The sequence below is a fragment of the Athene cunicularia genome (assembly GCF_003259725.1).
Source record: "Athene cunicularia isolate RWA chromosome Z unlocalized genomic scaffold, athCun1 chrZ_part1, whole genome shotgun sequence".
In the NCBI taxonomy this organism is placed as follows: domain Eukaryota; kingdom Metazoa; phylum Chordata; class Aves; order Strigiformes; family Strigidae; genus Athene; species Athene cunicularia.
This window is the reverse complement of record NW_020799142.1, coordinates 32,598,065-32,624,686: the sequence shown is the minus strand read 5'-3', so window position 1 is coordinate 32,624,686 and position 26,622 is coordinate 32,598,065. Positions and strand designations below refer to the sequence as shown.

Here is a 26,622-nt window from a genome sequence, read left to right as displayed (position 1 = left end):
TACTATAGAAAAAAAAAATGCTTCTAGACAGAAACCTTGCATGCCAAGTTTCCAGATTTCAGCCTGAAGCAAATGTTTGCAAGTTTTATAACATAAACACTGCCTAACAGCATAAGCAATCATCAGAAGCAAGTCACTGGTCGTTGAAGGACTGCATGGAGTAAAACCTTCTGTACAACTTCATTAGGTAGTAATCTGGACAAATAATTTAAACCAACAAGGTTTTGTATCTGCTGTATTGACTAAAGAGATGGAAATCTTACTGATACAGGCTTCTGCTACAAATGCATTGTAATCACTAATGATCGTATCCTCTCTGCACACTAGCGAAGTGAGAAAATACTTTTCCAATTTTCCAGACGAGAAGAGCAGTCCAAGACCATGGTGTCAGAGATCAGGTTATATGAGTCCAAGTTTAACGCTTTTTTGCTATATCATTATTGCTTCTTGCTTGGTTCATGTCTCATGCTAAGCATTAGATGTATCTTTATTAATCATTTTAAAAAGACCTTAGGCACCGAGAATCTGTAAAAAAACTATTATGGTATTTTGGCTTATTCACCTTTAATGCCAATATGGAGACAATACTGTCAAGGAGAGCAATAGAGGAGTAGGGAGCCCAGTAAATATGGATTCAGCTCCTATCCTCACCATGGTTTCTCTGAATGTCTTCAGCTCAGTCTGTTCACATGATATTTAGTGATGGAAAGTGTGAAAGGATGAAACAGGGAGGAAAAAGTAAAGGTAAACTTGCATAAAAAAATTGATCTTATCCTTGCTTAGATGTTTTGGGTGTTAGAGGCGATGCTCCTCATTTTTAAGAAAGCTCTTTATGAAGTTAAGATGTCTTACCTCTTCCTGGGTGCTGACTTTCCCTTGGTGGCAGAGAGAGGCTGCAGATGTTGGCAAGATTTACAAGATTCGGATAGGCCATGATGGGACAGGCATTGGGGATGGCTGGTTCCTGGAAAGTGTCACGCTGAAGCGACTTGCCACCAAGACAAAAGAGTCTGATAAAAAAAAGAAGAAAAAGAAGAAGTCTGAGGAGGAGGAAGAAGAGGAGTCCAAAGCGGAAGAACTAATGGATGTCTATACGTTTGTGGCTCACCGTTGGTTGGCTAAGGACGAAGGTGATAAGGAGCTTGTCGTGGAGCTGGTGCCTGATGGAGAATCTGACCTGGAGGGTAAATATCAGCAGGAATGTGTGTGTGTGTGTTTACAGCAGTTGTATAAAGGGCAATAACCACACTGTGGTGCTTTCCAGGATCGTTTATGTCCTCCCGGACATCCCATTGCCCCAAGCATGCAGCGTGGCTTACACTGTGGTTTGGTTGATCAGCTCTGGGGGGAAGAGGACGGTGGTTAGATTAAGGCAGAGGATGGAGGAGATAGGCTGAAATGGGACTATCCTAAAGGACTTTTACAGAATTCTCCAAGGCTTGTCTGGGGCATTTGAGTTGCAAGTTTGACAAGTTACCACTGTGACTGGGAGTTCAGTGAGATATAACTATTTATATGGTTAATGACAAAAGCTGGAGAAAGACGGAGCTGCTTGTCTTTTATGATAGATTCAAACAAACTCCGGGCAAAATCCTCCTTAAAGCTGACTGTGCCGGCATATTTGGGCTACATGCTTTCATGGTGAGCCACGGATCTGATTAAATACGGTTATTGCTGGGCCCCTCTTGATCTGCCTGTGCAATTTTACTTGCAGAGAATACATACGAAGTCCGTGTGCTCACTGGGAGTGTGTGGGGGTCTGGGACGGATGCTAACGTCTTCTTGAGCATCTATGGTGTAGGAAGAGGAGACACGGGTGAGCGCCAGCTGAAAAGATCGAACAACCTCAACAAGTTTGAAAAGGGACAGGTAATGCATGAGATCAGCTTGCTCAAGCGAGCAGAAGGCTGGCAGATCTCTCTCAGTTATCGTGCTGGCCATTCATTACAGTCTCTTCTCTGCAAGGCTTGTTTTTTTTCAGCTTAAAGATCAGATGTGTTTTATTTCTTAAACATATTATTTAAAGCAAAATACCTCAAAACATTTTCCAGGGGAAATTCATCTGAATAATAAGCTGAACACCAATTCTACACTGCAGCTACCTTTTTAATTTTCTTCTTGTACGCATTCTGGTAGTAATGTTTCCTTCCAGGAATACTTGAAAGCCACAAAATTTAAATTAATATTGGAGAGTGTTTGTGAGGCAGCTCAAGTATGTCAGTATTTAGATTGCAAACACGATTCTAAATGTTCTACTCAACCAGTCAGGGAATAAAAGCAGTATTACATGGTGTGCTCTAATTACATTATAATCCAATCCAAATAAACGGCATCTCTTGTAGATTGAATATTTGCCATAAAAATGTTTATGAACAATTAACAAGCTACTATTATAACCAGGAATTGTTCAAGGAATAATTTTGAATAAAGAAAATTTACGGAAACAATAAGCAGTTGTGGAAAACTTGCAATCACAAAAAAAGAGCCTAAGGTTGTTAAATAAGCTGTTATCTCTGATTTATGAGCTTGGCACTGGTGGAACTGCAACCTGCACATGGTTCTTCACTCGTTGGGAAGAGCTCCAAGCTGCAAATGTAACAATCTCTGCTCTTGGGAGTAGAAATGCAAAGTCTACGAACAAGTTAATCACATTAAGATGTTTAAAGTATTATCATAACAAGGACCATCCTGTCACACACAGCTAATAATTGAAACTCTTGGTTGTAGTAGGTGACAAAGAAAATATAAAAATCTGTGGTTCGAAATAAAGCACATGGAGGTGTGCAGGAGAGTTTCCGTGGAGTCTGTATGTTTGTATCCAGTTACACATTCAACCTGGGGGAAAATACTAAACCTGAAAGGAATGAGATTTAGGAGCGGTGAGTTAAACCTAGAGGAAGCTGAAATGGGCATGAGGTAAAGAACGGAGTGAAGGGTTGTGCAGCTCCATGGCTGTTACTGCCTTGTAGGAGCCAAGCGTGAGTGTTAATGAGACAGATCACAGCTCTGTAGTTATTTTAGTACATCCACCCAAAGAATACAAGGCCACTTAGAAACACCTTTTGTTTTAATGGGAAAAAAGGTTACCCTTGGCCACATACTGCCTGCCTTTCCCTCTTTCTGCGAAACACAGTCATTTGCCTCTCGCCCCCTGTGCAGGTGGATGTGTTCACCATCAAAGCCATTGACCTGGGTGAGCTGAAGAAGCTGCGGATCCGCCACGATAACACTGGTGCTAGCCCAAGCTGGTTCCTGGAGAGGGTAGAGATTGTTGACCTCAAGGAGAGCACCACGTGAGCAGCCTGTCGCACCCATTTCGTGTGGTCAGAAAGGGGGACGCGTTCTCAGAAGCCTGCAGAACTGCTGGGAGGCAGAGGAGATGCAGAAGGGCATCGTTGTAGCTCCTCATCAGTGTACAGGGAGCAGGCATCCTTTGGGAGCCTTGGGATGATTGTGCTGTTATACTGAGTGTGGGGCCATTCTGGGGTACCTCGGGGGGTGTGGGGGTGTGTGTTGCTGTCCCAACATCTCTGCAGTTTGGAAGGAAACCTCTGCTTTTCTCTGTTTCTCCTGGGAAGGACTCTCTCTCCTGAGGAGGTCTGCTCGCAGAGCCTGTGCTCATGTTTCCTTTCAAGTCTCCACTCTGGAAGTTCCTGACCTGACGTTTCATTTGTCTTTTGTACCTAACACAAAGGTCTGGGCCTAAAGCAAGTCCTGATTGAAGCAAACTACCATGATTTTTACAGACAGCTGGATGAGCAAAGCCTAAGCTGTTAAAAACCTGAAATACAGGCTTGGCTTTGAGTAGGAACCTGTCACATGCTCAGAAGTTGCACAGTGCTGAGGTGGGCAGTGCTCCTAAGGACCTCAAGATGGGTCCACTCTTCATAAACATAAAATTCCTTTGAGACTGGACATCTCCTCGAGTTATTTAATTTTTTTTTCTGGGAGTGAAAACTAAAAGGAACCAATCATATGGGGCTGATGGTTCAGAAACAGTACTTTTCAAGTAAGTGCTCACTAACGTATTTATGAATTTAGTCACCACAAAAAATACCGGAGCTCAAGGATGAAAACAGACATATTGTTCAGCTTTCAGTAATCTTCTTTTTATAAGTAGCATCTGATGTGTGCTTGTTTATGTTATTAAAGCCTGTGAAGTCCTGTGTAAGTGCTGGGTGCTGCTGTCATTCTTGTAGGTATTATTTTCCATGCCAGCGGTGGTTAGCGGTTGAGGAAGATGACGGTCAGATTGTCAGGGAGCTGGTCCCAGTGGATGAAGCATTTGTAAAGAAAGATGCGGAAAATGATGGCCAGTCTCTTGCAACGCTGGGCCTGGAACAGAAAGGTTTATGTTAGCCTTGTATTTCTTCCAGTGTGGGGTTGAAAAAGAACCGAGTTGCTATCATTGCTGAGGGCGTTAGCAGTTCGCATTCACTGGGCTGTGAGTAATTCTGCCCCCACCAGGAAGTTTTCAGGTGTGAATGAAGTGTGAAGTCCATGTCAGCCAGCGAGGGGTGGACACTCCTCGTTTTTAGTTGATTTAATCACTTTGCAATATTGGACCCAAAATGAGAAAGCTAGGAAGAGGGATGACATGTTTAGTCATAATTTCTCAGCTGAAATGCACATTTGTTGTTAATATCTAAGGCATAAATCCCAGTCATTTCACATCATGGACTGGAATGTTTAAACATCTCAACATGAAACCAAGCAGAGCACAAACATGGCCAAAAAAAGGAAAGGGACCTAAATTTGTCTCACTTTCCATCTTGCTGCTTGTGTCCATTGTCCTCCGAAATAACTTTGTCTCTCTTGTACATAATTTTGCATGGGAACAGCAGAGCAGTGACACACTCCTGGGTCTGATGCTGAAAGGTGCTGAGTGCCCAGCACTTCCATCGGCTTCATTGCAAGTGAAGGGTCTTAAACTCCCCCTCAGATGCTTTTGAATACATGAATAATTTCCACAAATTGGATAGACAACAAATTGGAGAGCCCTGTTTCAGAAGGACTTTCTGGCTGAGCAGCATCTTGGAAATACGCGTCTAAATATGGGAGAAAGGTGCCGATCTGGAAATCTTGAGTAGGTTTTCCACAGCACGGTGAAGACTGTATTAGACTTTTCCACAATTTTTACGAGTTTACTGCACTTGTTAGATAACGGTGCAATAGAAACCTCCCTAATGATGCTGTTGTGAAGGGTGTGTTCATGAATATGAACTGCATATGTCAGCGCGCACATACTTTCTGGTATGTGTTACGTGCACATATATTTTTTGGTGCTATTAGAATAAAGGGGGAGAGGGGGTGTTGTGGTTCATTATATGCAGAGACAGATTTGAAGAGCCTTACAGATTCCCAGGAAGCAAATGGGAAGGCTTGAGCACATTTCTTATCTGTAGCTATTTAAACAATGTACTGAATGACTGGAGCAGTAAAAGATCCTGCAACCAGATAGCCCTGCTCGCCCCAGCAGCTACCACAGCATACAATAGGAATTAGAGATTAGAACACAGCTGTAACTGGTCAGAATAAAACCCAAACCTAACACATAGACAATGAAAAGTAGAGTTAATTCCCGCTCAGACTTCACACTCTTAAATTAAGATATTTTATCTGACAGCTAAATCAACAACGTACAATGTGAAAGTGAAAACCGGGGACAAGAAGAATGCTGGGACGGATGCCAATGTTTTCATCACTCTCTATGGAAGTAAAGATGATACAGGTATGGCTTCGTGTGATGGAACAGGATAGCGCCTCACTGCTGGATACCTGAAGAGACAGGACATAGTTTCCATTTGTTTCCATTATACCCATTTCTCACTCCTTTTTAGTACAACGTCATGTTCTCACTGTCTCCGCATACTTCGTGATAACTGGGAGCTGCTGTAAATCACTGTCGAACTTTGTGATGCTGATTTGCACCAGCTGCCGATCTAAAGGCTTTAATTTCAATTATAGAAACAGCACAGTTGACTGTGACTGCATTACTGAGTAGTGAATGCAGTCAATGATTTGCTTTCCTCGGCAATGAATCAGCATGCTCCTGAAATCCGGCTCTCCCCTGCCTCTTTGAGTGGCCCAGAAGTATTTAATCAGCTGAGGAGCAAATCCTCTTGGAAGCTTTCGAACTGTGTGTGCAGCGACTGGGGCGCCTGTGAGAGTGACAGGGAACTGATGGGTCGGACCAACTTCTTTTGCTGTGAACACAGAGCCACAGCATCATCTCCGTGTCACTGCCAGAGGATCACTCAAGAAAAGAATTATGTATCTTTGGGGTGTTGATACAGGTTTGGGTTCAGAGGGACGGACACAGCTCAGATCTTGAGATGAAAAGCCATTTTTTACATTTTAGCCCCTTCCCTCGTTCCACTGTTGACATTCCCAGAGGATTTGTTTCACATGCTGAACAATGTCCTTTTGCATTGCCACAACAGGGATAGTCAGCCTGAAGTCCTCAAAGATTAACAAAAACAAATTTGAGCGTGGGAAGGTAGATGACTTTACGGTGGAGTCTGTGGACATTGGAGACCTGAAAAAAATCAAGATAGGCCATGACAATAAAGGTAAGATAATCTGCTTTGTAGTGTAGTATTTCTAGTGCGTTGGGCGCACTGCTGTATAAAAAAACCTGGCTCCAAGACCCCGCATGTAATTTACCTTTTGGTGACAGATTCTTGCTCTCACTTTGGCTGTTGCTGCAACTATAAAATCTTTGCTGCCAATACCCTTCCCATGGCTGTGGCAATGAGAGCACAGTGGTTGCAGCTTGCAGGTAGCTTTTCAGCCTCTCTCGCTCTTTGGTTTTGCAGCCACATCTTTAGACAGTTTTCTCATACATCACCAAAACTTGTATTTTTTTCTTGTCACACTCGGGACCTGTAAACTTGTCTCGTTTCTTTATCAATGTTTTTCTTGTTTTGACCATCAAATCTTGATTGGTTTTGAGACATGACTGTGGCTCTACGGCAAACAAGGGAAACAGTGGAAGGACACATGAATTTCTTCACTATGGGCCACCAAGGGACTTGTATTTTGATAACTCCTCTGTTTTATTATAAAGGCAAATTAATCCAAGGGATGGAGTAATTAGCACTTTGACATGCACATCTTTAACCTGAAGCATATAGAAATGTAAAGCACATTAGCTCAGACTCTTGACATGATCTTTATGGCATCTATTCTATTTTTCCACTGGCAGAAGAGAGGAATATTTATTTCTCAGGGATCTGGAATGCAATGATTCATCAGCTGTTGTCTGTAAAGGCTTTGTGGTAGGTTATTCACTGTTATCTCTCCAACCACAGGTAATTCAACTGGCTGGTTTCTGGAATGGGTGGAGATTGATGCCCCATCACTGGGACAGTGCCTCAAGTTCCCTTGTGGCCGTTGGCTGGATAAATCAGAGGATGATGGAGCCATAGAGAGAATTATCTTCCCTGCAGAACTGCAGACAACAGAGTATATCCCATGTGAGCAGAATGCCATTTCACCAGGATACACTCATCATTACAAAAGATAAAATCTCACTAGCTCATGCAGTTTTATAGGATTGGCCTCTCCCTTGAATTGGCTTTGAAATATGTATAAATACATCACATGCCAACTATTCCGATTACTACGAGAAGGTTCCTCTGGGCGCTCTAGACTAACATTTCCTGTATTTGTCAAATCATTAAAAGCCCTGTGGCTGTGTATGTCTTTTTCTTCCCTCCTGTCCTGTCATCTCCAAGTCCTCAGCCTATCCCAAGCTGTCTTCCTTGTCTTTTCCTTTGATCTTGCTCCATTCTAATATTGCCATTTCTCTTACCAGAGCAGACAGTTTGGTCGTGTTTCAAAGCCTTGGTTCTCCCAGTGCCTTTGGTATTGCACCTCCCTCTCTTCCCAAAAGATCCTCTTCCAGAGTTTCTTCAGTGTGGTGTGTTTTGGATAGTGTTGCACCAGTCTCCCTCTTTTAGTGTTCTCCAATTTACTCTTCCTGTCACTCCCCTCTAAATTAACGTTTGGAGTAAATCCAGTGTCTTTTGGAATCTCCTTCTGAGTACTAAGTTTATAATTTTCAAGCCTGCTATGAGACCTCAATCTCTTCCATGCAGGCAACTTCTTTTTGTGTCTCCAGAATATCAAGTGTCAAATAATATGACTTCCTTGAAATAAATTACTGGAAACATTATTTTGCTTATTCTGTAGCCCTCTCTTTCCTTTTTCACATGTGCATTCTTGATTGTTCAGGGAACTCACAGCCCTGGACTGTATTCAACTTGTCCCTCCCTGATCTGCTTCATTTCAAGTTGTCAACGAATATTTCCTGGCCCACTTTCAGGGGACTATCAGAATTGCCTTCTCCCTTCATTAAGTTAGATGCCACAATGATGAGGGACGAGGTTTGGAACCTGAGAGTTGATGTCCACCCTATGCCCTGCCAGGAGCTTCCTAGGTGACTCTGAATAGATAGTAGGTCACACCGAAGCTGTCTCCTACCTCACTTGACCCTCATTGAATTCATTGATTGTATCAGAAGCCTTACATTCTGCAGTTCGTTGTTTTTAGACATCAAAAGTTAGAGCTGTCCAGTCTCTCTTTTGCTGCCTTAATTTCCTTCTTCAGAAGTAGTTGTGAAAATAACCACATAGAACATTATCAGCTGTTTTAGCTCCTTCTTTTTTACTGTCAACACTGTGGTTCGTGTTGAGGGTCTCCTTCACACCGTCCCTCCAACATCCAGATCATCATATCCTGCAGCCTGTAAGTTAAGATCATGTTTCTTCTCTGAAGACCTGCTAACGTCATCTCTTTGTGCCTCCCCAATGCTTTGACCAAGATATTTTTTATTTCTCAGGTATTACTTTCTTTACCTAAATTGTCTGGAGCAGAAGAACAGATACTCTTTGCTCACTTCCTCACTTTTATCTGTTAACAGGATGACATAATAATCTTTGCATCTGAAAAAAAAATAATTGGTAGATAGACATAGTAAATAAATCTATTCATAGGGGTGAATATAACCCAGAGATCTTGTACATGCTTCTCATCAGGTTTTTCCATGTTGTCCCGGTCGATATATATTTTGATGCAGATGTTGACAATACAGTTTATTAATGTCCCTGTATATTACAGTGATGTAAGAGTTTCTGGCATATGCCTTGGAGTACATAGTTCACGTAAACCTGACTTTTGTCAAGAGTACACATATAGCCTTTGTAAATAATCAGGTGTCTCTGGCAAAAAGGTTGCACCAGCCTCAGTGTCAGCTTTGGCTGATTCACCATTTCAACCATTCCCCACTGCGCTACTTCCTGCGTTCTGATTCCCTCACTATTAACCTGGGGGGTTCAGTTTGCCGGAGGTAACTAAAACAGTTTGATTCGTTTTATGATGCCTCGTGCCAGGATTGTTTCACACCGAAGAAACGATAAAAACATGTCATTGGCAGTCCAATTAAAATCATCCCTGTGGGGATACAACTTTAAAAGTGCCATGTAAATGAAATGGGCGTCTGACAGCAGAAAGTTGTGCGGCTAGTGACCTTGTTACAGTGCCGCTTTGCTGATTCAGTTCTAAGCTGATGTTAATATTCAAGCAACAAGAGCAAGCACCACCAACTTCAGCAGAGAAGATAATTTTTAATTCATAATGCATAGCATGTGATTTTTGGTCTCCAAGATATTTTTTTTCCCCCCTCCTCTTACGTACTGGAGAAACTATTCCAGTTTACTTGCAGCACGGCAGAGCAGATTTCATTGGGCTGGGCAGAAAGAATATTAAGTACCTCCAGGCTGACTCTCTGTAGAAGAAGACTTCTTCATCTCTGTTCTCCTGAGAGATGTATTTAGAGAGCCTGAGTTTTTAATGAATGATTAGTCTCCGATACGCATAATCAGAGTAACTCCAACAGTAGCAGATATGGTGCCAGAAACTTCTCTCTACTGTAACAGAGATGCTGAATCTGAAATACAGCATGATGTGCTGTAGTGTAAATTTCAAAGATGGGCCAAGTCGCTGCAGTGTAGGCTGATGCAGATGCCGAGTAGCTAAGAAGATTGTAGTGAGGGATGGGAAGTTGTGGGAGCTGGGTCGGTGGCATATGGGAGAGGGATGGCCAGGAGCGGGTTCTGGAGATAGTGCTGGCTGTGGAAGGCTGTGCTCATGGGTAGTGATGTGGACTACAGGGACTGTGTCTGCTTGCAGCAGGAGAAGTTCCTGGAGGCACTCAGTGGTGTCCAAACCTCACCCTGGTGTTATTAATCTATACATTTCAGAAAGGATTTTGTCCTGGTTTTGGCTGGGGTAGAGTTAATTTTTCCTCTCAGTGGCTAGAACAGTGCTGTGCTTTGGGTTCAGGACGGGATTTGGGATGAGAAGAATGCTGATAACACACTGATGTGTTCAGTTGTTGCTCAGAGATCAAGGACTCTCCAGCTCCCTGTGTGCAGGCGCACGAGAGGCTGGGGGGAGCACGGCCAGAGCACCGGACCCAAACTGGCCAGTGGAATATTCCAGATCATGTAACGTCATGATCAGGATATGAAGGAGGGGCGGATGGGAAGGGGGGGGAGGTTCTCTCTTGCTTCCGGGATTGCGACTGCAGGATTTTGGTATTTTGGGATCACTGGCTGGGAACGGGGTGGGTATCAGTCGGTGGGTGGTGAGTGATCACATTGTGCATTACCCATTTGTAATTCCTATTGTTGTTATTGTTTTGTTTTATTCTAAATATTTGAAATACTTTATTTCACATATTAAACTGTCTCCCTTTACCCCTCCAATTGGAGTCCCCCATCCCCTGGGCAGGGGGAGGATAGGCGAGTGAACGCGTGGTGTTTGGCTGCCAGTCAGGTCCAAACCATGATAGATTTAAAGGAGACTAGGGACAGCTTTGAGTTTGCGAAATGGCACACCTGAATTTACGTTCTCGTGACAGTGGAGTGTCTGAATTACCGTTATCATCGAGGTCATTCACAGAGGGTGGATTTGGAGAATGGTAAGCTAACCCGGAGGAAGGTGCCTGCATTTGCTTCTTTGGCTCTTCGAACCGTGTTGACATTAGTGATTACATCTGGAGATGGACACACCTATTTGTCGTGCAGACATCTGAACACTGGTTTCTTACTCTGTGAGCTAAACGCCATCTCACTTTGGAAACTGAGGATATTCAGCAAACCTGTAGCAGAGTCAGGAATAGAGTCCCAGTCTTATTCCTGGGTCAGTCTTATTCCTGAGCAAGTATGAGTCACACTCCAGCAGGACTCAGTCCTGAGAAGCTGTGAAGATAGAAAAGAACAAAAGAGGGCATCAGATTTTCAAGTCATGGAACATTCTGGAGAAACCAAGGGAACAGAATAACAGTATTTAGGGGCTTGATGCTTACTATTCTCATTCACCATTGATCTGGTACGAATTTATCCTGTTTGCCTTGGTGTTACGGAGAAGGTGGTACTAAGAGGAAACTAGATCAGAGTGGACAGCAGAATGTTTTATTTCTTTTCCTTATGATCGATTTATGTCACTTTTTTAGTAATAAAAATAATAGGATAATTTTTATCAGTAAGGCTATCTTGAATATTTATACACTGCTTCCAGTTGGCTTAGCTTCATCCATTTGCCCTGTTGCTCAAAAATTTGTGAGTGCACATGCTTTGCTTTAAACTTGAGCTGTTGAAGTAAATCCTGTTTCAGTAATTTTAGATGACAGGTATAAACACAGAGTGCTTTCTGATCATGCGATTAGCCCCAGAATCTCAGTACATGAACGTGCATCAAGGTCAGTTTTCCTTATAGGGTTAAAGGAAATCTCTCTGGATTCTCAGAGTACTGACCTGCTCTGTGTGACTCCTACCCTGTCTTCTTTAGCTGCTGAGTTTTCTAATCCAGATTTTGTTTCATTAAAGTGTTCTTTGGTGCATTGGTATGTTGCTTACTGACTTCTGTTGTTTAATTTCCTGCCATTTCCCAAACCAGTTGTTCCTTACGAGATCACAGTCTACACCAGTGATATCTTTGGAGCTGGCACGGATGCAGATGTCTTCATTGTTCTCTATGGAAGCGATGGGATCTGCACTCAGCAGAAATCCCTGTGCCTCAACAAGAGAGAGCAAAGGATGTATTTTGAAAGGAATTCGGTGAATCAGTTCATTGTGGAGGTAAGATCAAAGATGCTCTCTGTCTTATTAGGTTGCCCTAAGGGAATTAAGAAGAGAAAATGGAGTGAAGTAGGAACTATTCATCTTTTAGGGAAAGATATTCAGCTCTTTTACTCGAAGAATATGGGTTCTGCAGCTGACTTACTGTGTACGGGATCAAATCTTTTCTCACTGACTTCCAGTCAGTAGCAACTCAAAGGTGACAACATGCAGAACCCCTAATGAGGACTAATCCCCCGTGGCCTGATGCCATGTTAAGCCTTTTAGAGGCTGGTGCAATTTTATCATGGCGCTGAAACGTACCAATACATGGATGTGGAAGCTTGCCCTTCCAGGTAAGGCTGAGAGACACTTTGGATGGTCTTTGCATCTTCCATTTCCTAGACCATGCTTGACAAAGAGAGGGTATCAGTCTCCATGCATGCCGGATCCAATACGTGTACCTCTCCTTATCACTCTTATTTGCTTCCATATTAGCTTTCTCTTTCAATTTGCAATACTTTGAAAGGTAACAGGAACCAAATGCTTGCACTAGCACTGAAACTAGTTGCCTTGAGTTTAAGGTCTAGTAGCATCATTTCGTGTTCCTCTTTCAGCAGATCACATTAAAGGGGCTGGTCCATGGTGCTCACTATGTAGCACTTCATTTGAGTGGATGGTCTGTTCATTTATTCTCACTCTGTGGCCACCTAAGCATCATGCTCTCTTTCTCTGTATCCTTGAACAGAGAGACCATTACTTTGCTGCAGACACCATGATTTTTGAATACCTGGGGCCAGCATTATGAAAGATCTTATCCCATATTTCCTGAAGTGTTTGCACAACTGTATGCAAATAGTGAGCCAGTGCACATCAGTGAGTGAGCTCATTTACATCTACAGTATTCAGCAGTTCCTATTCATAATATGTTCTTGTTGCTGAGAATTTCTGAGAGGCAAAAATATAGGCAGTCCTGCTCTGGCCCATCATTTTGGCACCGCTTCATGCCCTTACTTTTTCTCTCTGGCTGAAACACCAACATTAACTTCATAGAGGACCTTAAAATGTCTCTGTGTTTTGAGTTTTGTTCGGTTTTGTAATTGAAGGCAAACCTTAAACTGAATTTTTAACAAGTTAAAAATGCTTCCAGACCACATTGTTGTTGTATGGCTTGAATTATAAAATAAATCCCCAGTGAGATTCCTTAAAAACAAAGAATGAGACTTATTTTGGTGGAGTTTCCACACAGTTTTTTGTAATAGAGATTGCATTAATTCATAGATATAAATCTCAAACCGAGTTTTATTTTTATTCTTTTATTCTGTAAGATTTATTTTAGGTTTGGTAGAATCTAATACATCAGTACTTTTCCTAGATGAAGCAAGTGAAAATACAGTTTATTCTCCAGATTTATAATATCATACTAACCTGTTCCCAAACTTCACTCTTTCTTCACCAGTTCCTCTTGCTGCAGGAGATGGGGATGAAGCAAAATATATTCTTCTTTCACCTACTTGCATAGAGCCATAAGTTGGAGTTCAACAAACCTTAAAAACAATTTGGGGATCTCAGGAAACATAATCTGAGAATTGACCGATTTTTTTAGTGTTTTTGACTGCCTGTACTATTTTGTATTTTGCAAAAGAGTCGAAGAAGATTAGAAACTAGTCTCAGGTGTGCTCCCAAATGATGATTTGCTGGAGATGCCTACAGTAGGATAAAGTCCACTTCTTCTTTGACATGGATCTTTACCGGTCAAGCATCACTTTATTGCTATGTATTGATTAAAAGCCTCATTGAAAGATGAGCATTTGGACAGGAGAAAAGAGCAGAAAATAATTTTCCCCTGGTGTGTACTTGTGTGAACACATTGGTTTTAGAAATTAGTTTGCATCATTTAATTATTTTGCAACGACATTTATGCTGTCTAAAGACAGGGCGAGGCTGATGAAGTCAAACCCAGTTTGTTTAGAGTGTGAACTCCTTGAGTAGTGCAGTCAGTCTTGAGGAGTCTTCTAAAATTACTGATGTCTTCAGAATGGGGCAATTCTGTCATTTGGGAACAGAAGAAGGGAGTAGTCTCCAGTGGTGCAAATTGAGATGTTCAGTTTTCTCATGTTTCCAAGAAAATAGGACTCCAAGTCCCTATGGGACAGAAAGACAGCTCAGCATGATCCTATGTGCAAAAGAAGTTTTTGTCAGCTTGGTTTTTTAAAGACCAACTCTATGAAAGCTTGCACTGAAATAACCAAAAGCTGTTACTGAGGATTAAACATGATTTTTCTTGTTCCAGCCTTTGGAAGGGAGGTGACTTAAAGGTAATGAACTAGTAACAAATTACTCAAGTCATAAAGTGAGCCATTAAAAACCAGTAACCACTTCATAAGATAGACATCCTGTTGACTTTCTCAGAATAGCATTGGGATTCTGCGGTGGAACAGGAGAGAGATAATATTAAATGTTAGGCTATTCATATTGTACTTTGACTTCAAAGCTATTTTCCCAGTGTTATAAGGGGGCACATAAGTGTTTAAAAAGAAAAGGGATATTCAAAGAACAATTTAAGATGCAGCAGCATTGCAATTTATAAAAAATTACCTTCATTCCCACTCATCCAGAGAAGCCTGAGACTCAGGATTGCTGCTGTGCAACCAAGCCTATGTCATAAGGTGGATAATTTGTGTAGAGTGAGATTCTCTCCATTTTTGGAACAGAAGTTCAGGGAAACCCTTTCATTAAAATGCAAGTTAGGGCATAATTGACACCAACACTACTATTTGCTCCCCTTCCATACAGCCTGGAAAAAGAGGAAATAAGCCAAAGAAGTAGTGTCTCAAAAGTCACTTTTTTTTTTTTTTTTTTTTTTTTCCCTGTAGCTGGAGGATGTTGGTGACATTATTGAAAAGATTCGCATAGGACACAAGGGTGGAGGACTGAACTCTGGGTGGCATTTGGACCGTGTGGCAATTCGGAGACTGCTGCCAAATGGAAAGGTAGGCTGTGAATCCCAGCACTCCGCAATATGTTTCCATTAGCAGCCGCTTCCATTCCCCCAAGTACATCTTCTGTATACAAAGAGTGATTAACAGTGAAAAATTACTCCCTATAGAACAATGCACACTAATGAACTTGCTAGAGCTTGGGGATCTGGGGACAGCAAACACGTATTACCATGTTTTATTCTTCAGATGTTTATTACAAGAGCAGTCACTGCTTTTTAAAAAATGCTGCTCTTAGTGTACATTTTGACTAGAATAGAGCTATTTCCTCCTGGCAGTTGATAGGAGCAAAGCAGTGATGTTGCTTCTCAACTCTATCTATATTTTTGTGAAGGAGCGATCTGCCTGCTGGGTTTGGAGGCAACGTTACCATGACTTGCTTGCTGGAATGAGAGGGGAGATTCCTGAGTTTATACCCATTGCTGTGCAAATACAGCTAAAGAATTACATGGGTGAGCGGATGTCCCTGTGCTGCACTGTCACTGGACATCCCAGAATGCCCAAGGATAACTTAGATAATGGTGCGTTTGGGTGACATGAGAGGCCAAGCTTCATATTTTCATGTGTAGTTTTGTTTTGAACAGTCACAGGGAAGGGAGTGGGAAGTGGGTGTATGGTTTTAAAATGAAAAGTATTGTTGCTAAACATGGACAAGAAATAATTTCATGAGTCCCTTCATTCTGAAAGAATAAATGCAGGGAGCCAGTACAATTAAGACAAGCAAAAGGCCTGTCAGCACAAGTCCCAGAGTCACTCATATAAAAACCATCCCGGTTAAGTTTTAGGACTTTTGGTTGCACATGTGAACAGGATTAAGGCAATGCAGCCAGACTCATCATCTTGATCTTGTCTACACAAGAAACTGTTCCTCAACCCTGCTTTCAGCTGCTGGCTGTAGGACCAGGATGCTCAGGGAAGCTCAGAAGAAAACCACCTCTTAAGGACCAGTTCAGAATTGGAGCAGCAGTTGGAGGAACACTTGGGCTTTCTCCTCTGTCTTGTCTTTGTTCCGCTTATTCCGAATGGATGTCTGCTTTGGTCTCCACCTCAACGCTCAGGTCTACTCCCTCCTGAAGTGACTTCTCGAATTAAGTGTTGGTGTAAACATGGCTTTCTCAGTCATGTGAACCTACTTCTCATCTTCTTTCCTCCTTCAAAATTTCCAGGATAGGTTTTATTCTCTTTGCCTCATGATCAACTCAAAGGTCTGTCTTGAACCTTCCATACCATGCTCAAGTCTGTCTCCTCCTGTACAAGCTTCTTCACAAGCTAATACCCTTAGGTTGTTTCTCATGACCACTCTTTTTCCAGTCTATTATTATAATATCAGACCTTCTATCTGTGTATTGATTAACCCTTGCCTTGTACAGCTTCGTTAAGTTAATGAACAAGATGACCTTGTTTTTGGAGATACTGTTATTGGTCATAGGCTAGAGAAGATGAAGAGGGGGTGCAAGGGAAAAGAGATTCCTGGGCTGCCTTTTTCTGCACCTACCATTAACAGAACACTTTGGGAAGCTCCCTAGAGCTCCATGTTTGGGGGCTCTTCCGTTATCCCAGAGAGGGTCTCAGGGCTGCATGACTCTGCAGTCATTACAGCAGCTTTGAAGGACAGACGGTGAGAAGCCTGGGAAGGTGGAGGAAGGGACGAAAACCATGAACAACTTAAAAATGGAGAGATTTACAATTCTGCCGATCTTTTGATTATGGCATGGGAAAAGAGAAGAAAGCAGAGCACCGCGTGATGCTGCTGATCAGCCGCAGGATATTATGACCTGCCACAGGATAGCAATATGCTGCCAATGCTTCTAAAAGCTGTGCTACCTGATTAGACTGCTAAGATGTGTCTAGATGTATCTGTAGCTGCAAAAGAAAAATGAGGTCAGTAACTTTCAGATTAAATTGAAAGCACTCGGGTAGGAAACTGGGATTGTTGCATGCCAATAAAGCTCTGTCTTGGCATGCCAATTATATCTGATAATTATATTTCATTTGTTACAACTTGGAGAAGGGCAAAGCACTGACTTTTAGCACACTATCATACCCTGCTTCTAGCTTAGGGCCAGACTCAGACTCTAATGAAACAAATTCTGTTTGGAGCTGCAAGAGGATTTTACCATGGGTAACAAAACAGCGCACTTTACGTCACTTAAATATTAATGCAATCACTAACAAGGAAACTCCAATAAAAACTGTGGCAACGACATGGTGATTAACAATAATGATACAATTAACTCTTGCAGTAACTGCACACTATGCCCCAGTGTGCAGGCACCCGAGACCCTAGATACCCTATTACCAAATAAACAGTGTTCACATCAATGGCATGTACAGCCAACGTTATGAATATTTAGGAGCAGTTAGAAGCTTTGTCAAGAGACATGAATGAAGTGGGATCTCAACCACGGGCAGAGTTTCAGCACTGAAGCATTGTTCTGGAAAGCCCTCTCTTCCCAGGCTGTGGGAGATGAGCGCTGTTCATCATCTCGACATACAGTGAGATAATACAGGTGATGTGGTCAGACAGCCAGTGCAGAAATGAGGAGACAGTAGTGGTGTGGCCAGTCATTAGGAGCTGAGTTTTGCTTATACAGCACAAGTAACACTTGAGAGTAAAATATTTGAAACCACCTGAAGTGCTGCTGGTTTTGTTTGACACCGTTTTGTACGAGTCATGCTCCAAATCACCTCATCGAGTGAAACACTGCAAGTCTGGGGTTAAACAGCAGCACTGCCAGGAGCAGCAGAGAGGAGGAGAAAAGGTGTTTTATTGACAGCAGAAGACCTGGGCTGTGTGAGTTCAAAGGATGATTCTGCTGCAGACTCAAGACACTTGATCACACAACCCCCCTGGAGGGGTTCAGCTCTGACAGGTCAACTTTCCTGGGATCTGCGAGTGGCGGAGGGATGGCCTGTGCCTTTCAGGCCAACGGGGACTGGGGTGCACCTCTGATCTCTGCACAACTATCGCTCCCCAATGCCAGCTCCCCTTGGCAGCTCAAGGCAGGCACAGAGTAGTACACACTGATACCAGTATTCAGTATTGCTACAGGGAGAGCTATTACCTTCTTCTACTATATATTAATATTTAAATAGTAAAAACAATGAAGTAAGGACCCAGCATTGGTTGGATAAATAATCACATGAGAGTAATTAAAGTCGACAGTATTCATATGTGTGTTATACATGAAAGTGATGGCACACGGAGTACTAGAAACAGTAGGAAGACCCTGTGCTACTTAGGAGAGAAACAATGAAGTTGTCAGTAAGAAAAGGGCCTTTTTTTTTTTTTTTATTCCTTTAGTTTTTTTTTTTTTATTCCTTTAGTTACTGTGAGATTGAATTTAACTTTTTTTTTTTTTTTTTCCTGTTCAGGCTTGTGGGCTCTGCAGCTTGCATGATGGCTCATGGCCCTTTCTTTATGGAGACATAGCCTGGGGTGCCCAGCACACAGAAAGCTGCCTGCATCTTACCATTCTGGAGGCCTTATAGGAGTCTGTTCTTAATGAGTAGTCTGGGATTGATTGTGTTTACCAAGTGGAAAACACATGTTCTATTGTTTTTGTTTGTTTGATGATAAAAATCATATTTGTTTCCACCAAAGTGAAGTCAAAACAAAAGATCAAAAATTAAATCGCTATTTTTCTCCTCTTAATGCACGTATGGGAATTGCCTGGAAACCAGCTTGAGACAGAATTATAGGGCAAAATCTTGAAGTATTGACTCAGAAAAGCCCCCCTACTGACTTCAAAGAGAATGCTGCCTGAATAAGGATTGAAGAGGGATTGCAGACTCTTAGTAAAACACGGCTTCAGTGGGAATGGTGCAGTCCTGATTCGGAATTTGCAAGGTTAAAAACTGGGAAGGGCAGTGACCTACTGGATCACACAGCCAGTCTCTTTCAGCCCCTGGGAATGCTCTTCTCTGCTAACACATTCAGAGCTTCAAATCACAGTCCTCTTTCTAGAGAAAATATATTTCTATATACTATTCAGGTCCGCATCTACATGCACATGCATGCGTACACGAGTTGAAAATCCTTGTCTGCATGTCAGAGTTTTTTCAAAGGGGAAATGCTCACATGTGTTCGTGTTGTTTTGAAGAGATTGTCTCTGTCATGTTTACTTCAGGGCTCAGAAACTGTCACATTTCCATGTGAAAGATGGCTTGCAAAGTCTGAAGACGATGGTGAGATTATCAGAGAACTGGTACCATCTGATATTTTTACTGAGAAACTCATGAAGGATGGGACGCTCAAGCAGATAGAGGAAGAAGTTGATGACCCATTAGAAGGTAATACAATCCTAGGAGTAGGTAGAAATTCATCTGTTCACCTGATTTTTTGGAACAAAACTTGTGAATGTGCAGTTCAACCGAATGCAATGTTGGTACCACCGTTGACATTTCTTTCCCTTTATGTTGTCTGCCCTCTCTTATGCCTAAAGCACTTCTGTGCAATAATAACATTATTTTCCTATGGAGCATTTATAAACCTGCCAGACACCCTTTCACACAGGCATAGTTTGCACGTCTCCTCCGATGCCTAACAAAACTCTTCCATCTTGTTTTCCTGACTCTGCAAACATCTTTATTTGTTTGCCCAACTTCACCTGTCCCATGCACTCTGCCCCTTCCTTTCCTACCCTACCAATCTGATTTATGCTTCTTTTCCATCCCAGAGTTGTTTTTAATAGGGTTCTTCAGGTACATATGGACATTGTCTAAAAATGTGGCTCTAGGCAGCCACTCTCACCTCATTAAAGTGTCTCTGGGGGGGAGAATAAAGTGTTCGCATTCAGTTTTTGTTCTCCAGGTAGCTGAAGTAACGGAACAAGAATTAAAGTTTCATCCCAGATTCATTGCTTCTCTGTGTGCCCTGATGCTCCTGACTCTTTTCCCTCTAGAACCTCCTTTTCCCACCCCGTGCTCCTACTGCCCTTGAGAGAAATCATGAACCTTCCTACATCCTGAGCAAAGCAAATTGAATTCAGCTACCATCTTCATTCTTGGTTCTTGCATCTTGGCAACAAGATGATTCAACAGAGAAAATCATTCCTCTCCCTGTTTCTTTTCCCTCCTAGTGTGATTTGCATTTACAGTACACCATTGTAAGGGTGGCACTGAGATGGATTTTAAGTGTTTTCCATTGCCCAGGGCAAGTGCCTTGCTGTAAGGAAGGCTGGAGCCTTTGCGGTGTGCCTTTAGAAGATACAGGTGTACTTTTTCCCCTGTTAGGAACTACATGATAGCTCATAATAGATTTCTTTTTTTTTTCCTGCAGAGGCAAAGACAGTTTTAATATCATTTAGTAAGTGGCATGACTGCTACATGCCTGCACAGTATTTTTTTTTTTAACTTACTAACTTCTGTTTCTTTACCTTGCATTAGTTACCATGTGTTAACTAACCTAGGTGACTCATTTTTTCCTTCTAAAGGGGAAACCTTAAAATAAGCTTTACAATCTATGGAATTGGTTTTTTGGATAACTGAAGGTTTCTTTTGGCTGGGAGTAAGGCTTAAGTTTGGGAACTTCTGCTTTAGGTATAAAATATCTAGGATGGAAATTATATCTTCTGCATCTCTACAAGTTCGCATACATCTTGGGCAGCGACACAACTGAAATAACAACAATGGAGAATCAGCTTGTGGTTATTCTGAAGATCATCTTTTTGTATAGTAGACAGCATTTCAGTCTGAAGGTCTCCAGAACTGTCAAACAAAACCCAAAAAGGAATGAACCGATTAATTAGACTATATGCGTTCCTTCCTTTATTACTAATGTGGCAGTTGTCTCACAAAAATGAAGCTATAATTCTGTAGAACGTATTGTCAAGAGACAAATCGGAAATCCTGGCATTGCACCTCGTCTGATGAATGGTCACGATCCATTTCTTAGAGAAATCGACGTAAATCTTTCATGGGCTATGAAGCAGAATAGGACCCGTTTTACTGGGAAAGCTATGTACAGAAGAAAAAAGACAGTATAGATACTTTCTCTGATGCTGTTAAAGTACAAAGAAGAATCCTAACTGTGACTTTGTGCCTATTCCTCATTTGCATTGCCCTGGGATTTGCAAGGAGGCATTCTCTAGGGCTTGTATGCCACCAGGGTAATCAGAGACTTGTACAGTTCCTAATTGTTTTCCTGGAGAGGAAACTGTTTGTTTTTCCTGTGTAATTGAGAAATGAGTAACAAAATAAAAATAGGAGTATTTAACAGGTTCAGTAAAGCACATTACTAAAGATTTGATGAGGTTTTATTGGATCATCATTGAGCAAGCTAAAAAGAAAAGGTGCTTAAACAATACAGCTCCAACACTTCCTTAATTAAATACTGTCTCAGCAGAAGGACCCAGAAACCTGTTCTCTTCTGTCTGGGGAATTTATAGAGATACATGCCATTAACTCTGGTAGTAATTGCACATCTGAATCCCTGGAGTTTGTCTGGGGAATACGGAGTATTAAGAATTCACCACACTGAATCACTTGTTCTCAGATGTATGTCCCTTGAGCCTCAGTATGAAAAGGTGCTGAGTTTCCTCACCTCTATCGACATCGCATCCAGCAATAAGCATAGTGATTCTTTGCATTTTTAACTGTGCACTAGGTGATCAAAGCAATACACAGGCATTGATTAGATGGAAAAAAAGGAAAGTCAGCAAATTTCAGCCCAGTGATTCCCCAACCTTTGGATCATTACCAGAAGCCTGGAAGAATAAAGTGTACGGGATTTTAAACCTCCAAGAACTGAGTGATGGCAGAAAGTTTGGTGACCATTTTCTTAGGTAAATTCAGGATCTACGACAGGCCTTTATAATTCACCTGGCCAGAAATCATACCTCTGTTTCTTTCTGCAGTTCACACGTACAAGATAAGCGTGTTCACTGGAGATATCTACGGTGCTGGGACAGATGCTAATGTTTTCCTAAATATCTACGGAGATCTGGGGGACACAGGAGAGAGAAAACTTAGCAAATCTGAGACAAACTTCAACAAGTTTGAAAGAGGACAGGTACAAATACAACAGTACATAGAGCCATTTCACCGTCCTTAACAAGTTCACAACTGCCTTTATAGGCTGAGTTTTCCTATGAGGGCTGAATTGATTGACTCCGTTTACCATGTCCATTACCTCTTAAAATGCTTTGTATGGATTGTCAGCGGGGTATTACAACTGACAGGCAGTGCAGCAAATGGGTAGATGTTTCTGTGAAGTCACGGGTAGACAAATTATGAGCTCAGTCCCTATAAACTGGCTTGTATTGCTAGCTGCAGATTTGAGAGCCCACAAAACCTGAGGTCTCTCATTCCCACAGCCTCTGTGCAACTGGTTTGGACATACATAGCATGTATTTTAATTCACCACAGATCATGATAAATTGATGGGACCTAAACTGTATCTGTGTTTGACCTCTGTGGTCAGTCCATGAGTCATATTCACAGCCTCTTATGGAGATACTCAGATATAGTAATGGCAAAGATTGTTTTATCTGCATTGTCCACACAAATCTAACTGGATTAGAAAGGGAAGTATACTCAGACTTGAAAACCAGGATATAAAATTCCAGGAATTTAATATTCTAATTGGTTATAAAAGTGACTTTTTGTGCAGCTCCCCTCACAGCAGAAACAGGCTTCAAAATGTTTCCTTTCAGAGCAGTTTTAGCATACAGATATTCCTCTATAGACAGCTGCAAAGCTTTTAACCAAACACCGTCATGTAGGATGGAATTTAAACACATATTGTGCTCTGTAGTCTCCGTCTGCTTTTGTCCAGTAGATGATCTGTTGCGAGCTTGTTAACAGAAGCAACTGCTGTTGAACTCTCTGCAGGAGGATACGTTTACTATACAGGCTGTGGACCTTGGCATTTTGTACAAGATCAAGATTCGTCACGACAATAGCATGTTCAGTCCTGACTGGTTCCTGGAAAAAGTAGAGATCCTGGATGAGACTACAGAGGAATCGTTCGTTTTCCTGTGTGAGCGCTGGCTCTCTAAAAAGAAAGAGGACAAAAAAACAGACCGTACGCTTTATGAACAGGTATGATTACTGCTCAAAGCCATGATCCCTTACCCACTGCTACTAATAAAAATAAGATGATTGAATGTCTAATTGAAGTTCAGGACAGCTCGTTAGGGACTTAGGTGTTTTTGGCTTGTCCATAATGAACTACTGATTTTCAGGCAAGTGCTGGAAGTGTGGCCACTCTCAGCTCAGTATCACTAGCTCTGTAATTTGCCATTTCAACAACAAAATCAAGGAGTCTGAGTGAAACCCTCCAGCTGAGAGTCAGAGTACCTTGCTGATGCACAGTAGTTTCCCTGCTGCTCTGCTTGTTGTGCCCACAAAGCAGGTTAGTTATAGGCCCCGCTGTTCAAAGTCCTCAAGCCAAAATATTGAGTCCTTTGACTTCACCTTCACCAGACTGGAAGGGCTTATCTTTTCAGCTCCTTCCTCCACCACTGCCAGACATAAAAAATTTGGTCTGTTTGGTACCACTCAAAACAACAAATGTTTTTTAGTGTAATGCCCTTTCTACTTGCATGTTCTCTATTGCTTTATCAGGCGAATATAGCTAATTGGAATTTTAGGTATATGCACCAATTAAAATTAGCAAACAAGATTAATAGACGTCTCTTGCTTCTATACAGTGAGACATAATAAAGCAGCTGATTATAAGTCCATTGTATTTAAGGGGTCCACTTTGCAAAAGACAGTGACATTTTAATTAACAGTTACCACTAAAATTATCATCAATGAAATTGGGCCAGACTCATCCTGAGTACAACAGAATGGATGTAACAGTTACACCATGGATGAGTGTTGCCATATGGGCCCTCATAAAATTGCAGCAGACAATGTTATGAATGCTTGTGGTCACACTTACCCCATTGTTCATATTTATTCATAATGAGGAAAAGCTAATAGCTGTTTTTTTTTTTTAAAATTACGTGACTGTGTGGTAAGAGCCTCATATTTATTGGACAATGACACTGAACACATCTCCGGTAACTCTTCGAATCAATAGATGTTTCGTATCAGCTTTGCAGTACTCTCCCTCTTACACTCTTTGACCTCTACCAGGTGCATTACTCTGACACCACAGTGTGTGCCCTGATAAGCAAATCTGGCACTACTCCATCCATCTGAATTTTCTGTGGCTGTTGCTCATGCAGGTGGCAGAGAAAAAGCCACAACACACCATTAAGGTCTATCAGGTCCGTTATATTTTCTTTTATTATAACCCAGATCCAAAATGGCATGTCAAGGTTCCTAAGGGAAAGTATATAAATTATCTGCAGCAAATTCATTTGAGCTACGCTGAGCAAAAAGCTATCTGGGGAACTAGAGGACTTTCTTCTCGTGTTGTTCTTGGAGGCACGTGGGAACACCTGACACCACTTGAGCACTGAAGCTCATTACCCCCCTCTACATGCCTTCCAACTAGAGCTATGACGGCGAGCGAAACAGCCTGGATGGTTCATCTCTCAGCATGTCGAGTCAGGATAGCGATGCAGACCAGAAGGAGACAAAAAAATCCAGCTTGGTCAAGGCAGCAGCAGCAGGATCATGTGAGCAAGCCCCCTGTTTGACTGCATGCATGCGTGCGTTCCTGGCTTTCAGTGCTTGAGAGGCTGCGTTCATGCTGGCGAGGAGCAAGGAGGGGCAGAACAGCAAACACTTCTCTTCAGCTTGTGCTGTGACTGCTTTGAGAAAAGCTGGATCAGTGCTTGTGTTTCTGTGTTTGTTGCTTTTCCTGTAGCTCTGTGAACCTCATAGTGGAATAAGCCATGAAGTTCACAGAAACTTCAGTGTTTCCAACCCTCTTCTTTCTCTTCTGTGGAAACCTGTGGTGCTGTATCTCGTCACAATTAACTTCCCCATTGCCAGCAGATATAAATTCTCAAACAGCGTGGTGCTTTGGACAGTGTGACAGTATCATTCAGTAGGTGCTTATTCAAGGGTATTGTTTTCTGTTCACAGTGAGCTAAAATGCACAGGGGGCCACTACGGGCAGCTGCAATAGCAAATCTTGTCCCTTAGATGCCTGAAGTTAGATGAGTCCATCCACACCATCAGATGTGGAAAAGCAACTAGTCAACAACATCCACAGGGTCTTTTTCAGAAAGAAAACCACTGACTTGAACAATCATACTCCCTCTTCATTCCCCTCCACCACCAACTTCACTGCAGGCAGCACTTCAGCGGTGGGGGAGAAGCGACATTACCCTCTGAACATCGGGTCTGATAGAGTTAAGGGAACAATTTATGCAAGCTTTGTGTAATTTTGTCTGAAGTGTCCTTCAAAGGAACCAAAGCCCTTTGCAGCAAGAGGGACAGTAGACAAGTCAGACACTATCACCAAAAGAGCCTCCCTTGGACTATCAGAGGCTCTTTCCCACATGATTCCTTAAAGTAGCTTTTGTTGCTGATATCAGCACTTTTTTCTTTTTTCTTTGACCTACTCACGATGGTGTTTCATGTAACATATTAGATCTGAATTACCAAAGGAGGCTTTGAATTTCTTAAGACCTTATTTGCCACATTTAAACAATCTCCCCTTTTCATGATCAGGCTAGTAATGCCTCACCACCGAGGATGTTTGTTTAATATGAATTTAAAAGTGATTTATTTTAGATCCCATCACGTTTTTTCCTTACAGCACATAGCTTCATCACAGCAGCTGATGGGTTGAGACGGGAGTGGGATATGGGGAACTGAGCAGGAGCACAGATAGGTGTCTAGGCTCTCAGAAAACCATCATTGACAGAGTGCTCAGGTGAGTTTGTTCTTTTCTGGAAGGTGGTCTGTCTTATAACTAGGCAAAAGAGGAGGATCTGTAAGCACTGACACTAAAAGACAGGTCGTCCATGAATTCTGGGCTGAGTTTTCTGCTCAGATAACTGTTGGAAATAGTTGGTGGCTCTAGTGTAGAATTTCATCCTTAGGCTCTGGTTCCCGAGACAAGGCAAAGCTGAAAAAAAAAAAAAAAAAAAAAAAAAAAAAAAAAAAAAAAAAATCAATTTCTGGACTGCATCTTATAAAAAGTGAAATATGCTGGATAGTGTCTGAAAAATCCAGTTTTGTGCAGGGAAACTATTCTTGTTCAGCTGCCTCCAACAAGAAGTGGAAAAGTTGCGTAGGTTTTGTCCCCATCCTGTCTGTGAAGGAAGGCTGGAAGGTCAGTGTCCATCAGCTGAAGTTAACCTTTGTGGTAAAATTCCCCAGTCCATCGATATTTCCTTATAACTTCATTACCACACAGACTTTTTGCTCTGTATTTATATACCTTTTGATTAACTACCTCTGATTTCCAGGACATCTAAATTGCTCCTACAGTTTGTTGCCATCCTACATGGGGTCTTTCAGCTTTAGATTAAGGTTTTTGATGTATGGTTAATGCACTGTGTCGTAACAAGTAACTGGGAAGCAGCTGAGTCACGGTTACTGTCTCTATATGTGTTCTTAGTCCACAGCAACTGCAAAATAATTAA

The 26,622-nt window shown here is 41.9% G+C and overlaps 1 protein-coding gene across 4 annotated transcripts in view; it reads left to right on the top strand.

The window, feature by feature from the left end:
* LOXHD1 (lipoxygenase homology domains 1) overlaps positions 1–26,622 on the top strand; it is a 145,813-nt gene that overhangs the window by 73,258 nt on the left and 45,933 nt on the right. For 3 of the 4 annotated variants that reach the window (XM_026865647.1, XM_026865648.1, XM_026865646.1), the window contains 13 exons: positions 887–1,184; positions 1,715–1,869; positions 3,160–3,293; positions 4,200–4,348; positions 5,627–5,731; positions 6,444–6,572; positions 7,314–7,478; positions 11,965–12,146; positions 15,002–15,118; positions 19,255–19,417; positions 21,982–22,136; positions 22,958–23,167; positions 24,576–24,699. In XM_026865647.1, the coding sequence (XP_026721448.1) occupies positions 887–1,184; positions 1,715–1,869; positions 3,160–3,293; positions 4,200–4,348; positions 5,627–5,731; positions 6,444–6,572; positions 7,314–7,478; positions 11,965–12,146; positions 15,002–15,118; positions 19,255–19,417; positions 21,982–22,136; positions 22,958–23,167; positions 24,576–24,699 (2,086 nt within the window). The remainder of the gene's footprint in view (positions 1–886; positions 1,185–1,714; positions 1,870–3,159; positions 3,294–4,199; positions 4,349–5,626; positions 5,732–6,443; positions 6,573–7,313; positions 7,479–11,964; positions 12,147–15,001; positions 15,119–19,254; positions 19,418–21,981; positions 22,137–22,957; positions 23,168–24,575; positions 24,700–26,622) is intronic. The other variant, XM_026865649.1, reaches the window with a different exon arrangement.